General features: G+C 38.1%; 1 protein-coding gene across 4 annotated transcripts in view; it reads right to left on the bottom strand.

Moving 5' to 3' along the window:
* Positions 1–657: 657 nt before the first annotated feature.
* The window catches only part of arhgef10la (Rho guanine nucleotide exchange factor (GEF) 10-like a), a 126,867-nt gene continuing 120,498 nt past the window's right edge, over positions 658–7,026 (bottom strand). For all 4 annotated transcript variants that reach the window (XM_041980749.1, XM_041980751.1, XM_041980752.1 and 1 more), the window contains 2 exons: positions 2,231–2,353; positions 658–1,689 (listed from right to left, as the gene is read on the bottom strand). In XM_041980749.1, the coding sequence (XP_041836683.1) occupies positions 1,139–1,689; positions 2,231–2,353 (674 nt within the window). In that variant the 3' untranslated portion in view covers positions 658–1,138. The remainder of the gene's footprint in view (positions 1,690–2,230; positions 2,354–7,026) is intronic.

Genomic DNA, 7,026 nt, shown 5'->3' with positions numbered 1-7,026 from the left:
TGAATGGTAATCATGCTCATTGCTGTCTTTCTTAAGTAGGTTCCCCACTGTTATTACAGAGCGAACAGCATGCCAAGATGGCTACAGCTCCTTTATTTCATCATTCGTTCGAATATGGCTTTTGATGTGTGACTCAGTTTTCCAGCTAATGTGAGTAGAGTTTTAACAAGCTTGTGTGCACATTTGTTACAGCTGGCTGACAGATGATAGTTTAGAATGATGGACAAATCTGACATTTACAGTCCTTGGGAAAGCTGGGACTCCGAAGTCTGGCACAGATGAGCCTTATTTGATCAAATACATTTAGAATAATAAGAGAAACTTTAAAGTGCAAATAAAATCAATTTGTTTTTAGTGGTTTTGCAGCCAGTTCGTATTAACATGCACCCACATAAAAAAGACGTGACAAGTTTTTGAAGCAACATTATTTTTGTAAAAAAAAAAAAAGTGTTTAAACAAAACAGTACTTTTTTTTCCTTAATTCTTTAAGAGAACACAGACCTAATTTTTAGACACAATGGAAGGTATCAAGTTTTCACATTTTATGGGATGAAAAAAAGGCAGAGTAAGCTAATAAATTGATGCTAATATACTTTGTGTTGCAATGGGTAGACCCCAGTTTATTTATTTATTTTTTTTTTTTTTTTGCTTTAAACAGATTAGATCTCTCCCACAGGATCAGATAGAAGAGGCTAATTTTTTTAAAATTCTGCAGATCATCGAGGATTTAACAAAGGCTTCCTTTCAAAGGCCTGCTGTCCATGGGTGCTCACAATCCTCAGCATAAAAAAAATGTGCTAATGCACATAGAGGCATATCAGTCTTAACTAAGGCAAGCAGAGGAACCAGATTGGAATAATGACATGGAACTAATCTGTGGCAACCTCTGCCACCGCCGGGGAGATGATGACACACAATTTTGAATATTCAAGGCATCCATTTGGGCCGACATTGCCTGTCATAAACAGCAGGTCTTAGCTTCCTTTTTCCACAGGCTAAATGGTACAACATCAAGCTCTGCAGCAGTGGCAGCACCTCATCATGTAATCAAATCTCTTGAATTTATGGAGCAGATGATTCAAGGCTAAACTGGGCAGACATCTATAAATACACATTGGCTTTCCATATATTTTCCACATCACACTGTCAGTGGGAGCTGCCATACCATTAGAATATTTTCTAAACAGTCTCCACTTGTCCTCACGCCTGCAGCAGTTCTTTCCTTTAGTCTGCGAAAGCCCTTTCCTCCAGATATGACTGCTGCAGAGATCACCCTGTCCCTGCGTGCCCCGTCCTTCTCGCAGGGCCGTCCTCGAACCCACATATCTGGGTCATCACTAAGTTCATAGATTGATCCATCCTCCAAGCTGTGCTCCAAAGACTCCAGGGAAGAGTTTGACATCTCGTCGCCCTGTGCTGTTAATGGTCTTCCAGGTAGTCCTGATGTGGAGCGCAGCTTGTACTGGAGCAAAACACCATGTCCTTTGCCTTTTTCCTCCCCCTTGCAAGAGCCGGACTGTTGAAGGGACTCCTGAGATGAGGTGTCGCTGCGATCCTCGCCTCCACAGGCAGAGTCTGGGCCGTCCACAACAGAATCCCTCTTAAACAACTCAGGAGATAGAGTGCTGGTGGTTGCCACAAGGAAGTCCACTGGTCCACAGTGAGCATTTAAAGAGATCATTCCCTTTCCTGTAACAAGCAGGAAAACATAACATTTAAATATAATGTAAAGAAACAACAGACAGTGTTTCTGTACAGGCAACCAAGTGACTGTCAATCACTTCAGTTCAATAAGAATGTTATGCAAGCTGCAAGTTGAAAAGCATAAAGTGAAAATGACTTGCTTTGCATCACATGTCATCAACAGCTAACCGTATTTATTTATCATAATTCTGCAACTACTAAAGCAATAATGGCTGCCACATTTTCTGGGGCATTTACATTTTATTCAATAAACGAGCCTGCAATAAGATGGCCGCAAAGTGAGGGTGTTGCAAGTGGAAAACTAATGACCCTATTCACTTGGCATGATAAGCTTCACACTGCCAGGCATTTTTAAATTATGCTGCAAGAATATATACACAACATGATTTGTGAGTGGCCTGCCTGATAATGTTTGCAAAGATTTCCAGAGTCGTATGAAAAATGTGAAGTGAAACTTCAATAAGGGGCAATGCCAAGTAATTTTCTTTTTCTTTTTTTCATTTCTCAAGATGCTGTTCAGCCATACCTGTTATTTTGGGGATGCCCTCCAATTTAGGAACTGGAAGAGTGATAATTAAGCCCTGGGCGGTGCCGACCCATAACAGCCCTTGACAAATTAGAAGACTTGTGACCCTCATGCTCTTTTGACCTGCAATACAGAAAAAATTAACAGAAAATTTAGTTTTTCTGTACCTGCTATTGTCAGTACATAACACAGCTCAGAACTCTAACAGCAAAATCCCTGCTGACACAATTATGTCTTAGTCCTTTTATAATGTGCAAGTAAGCCCAAAAAAAAGAAGAAATACAATCTCAAGATTTGCTATGGATTTAATTTTGACCAACAACAGGTCTTACATAAAATCTGCTAAGGTCCCTTTAAGATTATCATAAGTTGATCTGTCTACTTGCTGCTGACCCAGTTGAAGGAGAACACTCATAGAGGCAGAGCATAGGAAACAAGACTCTGTGATCTTGGTATTACACATTTTTGTCTGAGATTTGAGTGCTTTTGAAATACTGACCTTCAAAGTTTTGACTTGCTACTGTACAGATGTTTGTCATGGGAATAAAAAATGACATAAGCACTAGTTACCACTTCATGCTGCTTCTAAGTGATAACAGCTCAAAGTACAATGCTGTGTATCGACAGACTAGAGTTTTTTTTTGTTTGTTTGTTTGTTTTTTGCCTTTTGGCGGTAAATAAATGGACATATAAAACTTTCTAGAAGTAAGACCAACAGAAGTACAAAAAAAGAGAACTGAAATCAAAGTAGTAGTAGGCTAGACTTTAGTTTTATAACCAGTGTTAAACAAAACAGCTAAGATGGCTTCTGTATCTCAGAAACATTGCCAAGATGCAGCTATTTCTCAGTCACTAAGATGCTGAAAAATTCATTTGTGCTTCCACATCAAATAGACTTGCCAACGGTCCTGAGCTTTTTACCCGTCTTCCTAAAATCTCCATTGAGAGCCAGAAACTCATCTGTAATTCTGTAGCTAGATTGCTTACAGAAACAAGAGCCAACGGCCTCTGACTCCTCACGTCTTTCAGAATTGATCACAAAAATGTTTTATTTGTGAAAAGGAAGGGAAAAAAATGCTTAAAAGTGGTTTACACCACAGATTTTCGTCTATCTTAGGTCCCATCATGAGTCCTCCTTCACTCATTCAGGAGGACTAATCTGGTGGATTTCAGATAGAAATCCACCACATTGACCCTTCAATCTGCAACATTTTCATCTGCTAAACAGAGGAACAGTCAACCCAGAATTGATGGAAATGCAGGTTATGAGGACATTTTCTGGTGCTTATAATTCTATGTAATTTTATTTTTCCGGCTCAGCTTTAAAAGAGTTTTTTTTCATAAATGTTTATATATCAAAGCCCATTGATTTGCATGTGTTTGATAAAAACGTGTTTACAACAATACAGTGATGCTTAATTAATAAAATAAAAGGGATATTATAACTCTAAACACTGATACCTGAAGCAACTCAATGAACTTCTTGCCTCTTTTAGACTCATGTGGACATGCAGCAAAATCATATAGAAAATTCTGATTATGACGACATAAATTTTCCTAAATAGACTCTAAAGAAACCCAACTTAAAAGAAAAATATCTAATCATCTGGATGAATTAAAAGTACTCGGGGTTAGAATTTGTTTGTTTTTCACAAAAGCTTATCTGTCCTGTTAATATAATTTAATATCACCTAATTATTTTGTTTTCATTGTTTCAGAACAACTTCTATTGTTACATTTGGACACTGTCGAGTTTGTCTTGTAAGAACTATGTTCTACAAAGTTGGCTGCTTTGATATGAAGGCTGTCAAACGAAAAAAGAAAAAGTCCACATCAAAGCTAGGGCAGGAAATAATTTGTCATCATTGGAAAAACATCCCCGAAAAAAACAAATGGTCTGAGAGGAAACTAATCCCCCTCACCTCCTTGCGGCTCAGTGCTCAAGCTTTACAAAATCGAGTCAATGACAGGACATCAATCGCAGGGTTTTTCAGAGAGTTTCTCTATTGACTGATCTGCAAATGCACATGCACATGCCTTTAGATGATAGAAAGCTTAAATCAATGATGGAAAATCCTGCAGAAACAGTTGCTATCCCAGCTTTGGAAACAACTGCCTATGCTGCAAAACAACCAAAGAAGAAGGATGAATTCTCCAAATTAGAGCTAAACAGAGGATCTGTTCAGCAGTAAGGATAATTTTCTTCAACTTCTCAATGGCCTTCAATACAATTCATCCAGAGCTGCTGCATGAAAAGATGATGAGAATGAAGGCGGAGTCAGAGCTTGTTTCCTGGGTGTTGCAGCTACAGAAGAGTTTCCAGTACTGTTTTCTGCAGTACGGATTCCTCACAGGGGAACAACTCTGCCTCCTCTTCTGTTCACATTGTTCACCTTTGACACCTGTTTTTATTCAGAAATATTCAGCTGTGGTGAGTGTAAAGGATATGAGGGAAAATATAACAACTGATACAACAACAACCACTTAAAGTTCAACATCTTGAAGGCCAAAGAAATAACCATAAACTTTAATTAAACAAGCCTTAAACCTGATCCAGTCTCCATACAAACTGGACTGTTCCAGGCACATTGAGGCTGATTATAAATCAAGGTAGTTCTTAAGAAAGCTCCAAACCTTTAAAATCTGTAAACCCCTTCTGTGTTCCTTTTACCCTACTATGATGACCAGTGATGTGTTTTATGGTGTGGTGTGAAGTGATAGAAACAGATTTAATAAACTGGATAAAAAGCCAAGCTCCATTGCTGGCATTAATCAGGACTAAGCTCATCATGTGGTTGAGGTGAAGGTGTTGCAAAATATTTATTTAAAGATCAGCAACATGCACCCAATTTATGCCCTGGAAGTATTTTGGCATTGTACCTTGGGGAGCGAGTTGATCCTACTGTAGTGTACGCCTGAACAGCACAGAAAGTCTTGCCTGCCGGCTGCCGTCAGGCTTTTTAATGTGCAATAACTGTCTTATGGCGGTCAGTGTCATATTTTATTTCACGCCGTATTTATTATTACCAACATGCATTTCAGCTTCTTCTAGTTGCAATGGTTGTTTTATAACATGCAAAAATTTATTAAACATTTAAACTATATTAAGCAAGTAGTCTACTTTTATCATTTTTAATTTTTAGTTTTTATTATTAGTAGAGTCTGTAGTTTTCAGCTCAAATGTACTGTACATATGGATAGATCTGTTTTTATCCTCTGTTGTCGCTTCATCTGTCTAATTATAAATGAGGGTCCACTACATAGTATGAGGTGACATCTAGCTGCACAAACTGTAAATTATAACCAACATGATAACCTTCAGCTTTCCCCAAACCTGAGCAGCTACATTAAACATTCATTGTTTGGTTTGTGACCTCTGGGTTATTGCAGCAATCGGCTAGAGAAACATGGTGAGGATCCAGTGCAAATAGTTCATTCTTAAGTAATGAAAATACAACTACTTTTGTTTTCATGCAGCTCTACACTAACAAAATCATATTTTGGAATATGATATTGCAACTCAGGTAGTAGTAGTAGTAGTAGAAGAATACCCCTAAAGTTGCAAACTGACTCTTAAAAATATGTCGGTGATGGCTAAACTTACTAATAGGACTGGATTTAAGGGTAGTTATACATGGCAGTTCTCTTTCTTGACAGTTGAGTTTCTATATATTTTAAAACGCAATGTCCTGCTTTTTCCAGATGTGTTTTAGTTCTTGTTTAAATTATGTTGGTAGATCTGTGATGCAAGTAGGTGATCTCTATGCATGCCAAAGTGATAGTCATGCAGTGTTTTTTCCCCACAGACTAAACAAACTGACTTCAACTTGCAACCACAGAAGTCTCACTTTGGTTGTTCAAGGTTCTTCCACACTGGTTTAAAATGACATGGGAGGCTCTGTCCATCATTTTTTTTTTTTTTTTTTTTTTTTTTTTGTAAGGCCAAACCCAGGATTTTTCCAGCTCTGTGTGAGCAAGCAGCTAGTTATTGGCAGCTGGGACTGGATGTCCTCTGTTTAAATGACAAGTGAAATATTTAAAGAGAGATTTTCTTTCCCCTTTGAATGCATTGATAATCCTTAGGATGAGATTAACTAGTGATTCTCTATGGTTAAAGTAAACTTTTTCGATCCTGTTATAGAGTGTGGCAAGAGAGAAGCTATATTTTCTGCTGTGAAGTTTTTCTTATTTACCACAGACCTGTTATTGTTGCTTTGCATTAGTGACGGCAGAGGATAATTGCAGACTCTTATTATACATGTGCATCCTTTGTCTCCAGTTAACAAAGGGGTAAAAAAAAAAAAAAAAGCATTGTTTGCTATGGATTTATTTTTGCATTCCTTCTGTGGTCCCACAGCTTTTGGCTTCTACTGTGGCCTAGTTATCTATAGAGCCATTTACCATAATATCCACAGAAACCATAATTGAATTACAGCAACACTCATTTGAACACAACCAAGAGAATACTCATTTACATGTATAGCTGTATTTACATGTTTGGTCTCTGTCATGCTCAGATTATGATGATTTGCATGAATGGCTCAACAGTGTCATTAATTAATTCATTATGCTATGTAGAGATGAATCATGCCAAGCAGGAAACTGATGCTGAGTACAACAGGAAGCAGAACCAGAGCAGAGCTCTGGAACATTCAGCTAAAAGAGAGTAGACGCATTTCGATGGAGACCTAGAACATTTGCAGCAACAAGATAAGTGCAGGCAAAAATGGCCTTTATTTCTGCCACCTCCTCACATTGCCTGACAGTCTATGTGTGCTTTGGTTGGAGAGCTTAAG

The sequence above is a fragment of the Melanotaenia boesemani genome, chromosome 3 (assembly GCF_017639745.1).
Source record: "Melanotaenia boesemani isolate fMelBoe1 chromosome 3, fMelBoe1.pri, whole genome shotgun sequence".
NCBI lineage: Eukaryota > Metazoa > Chordata > Actinopteri > Atheriniformes > Melanotaeniidae > Melanotaenia > Melanotaenia boesemani.
Note: the sequence above shows the minus strand (reverse complement) of the source record. Positions and strands in the feature narration are given on the sequence as shown.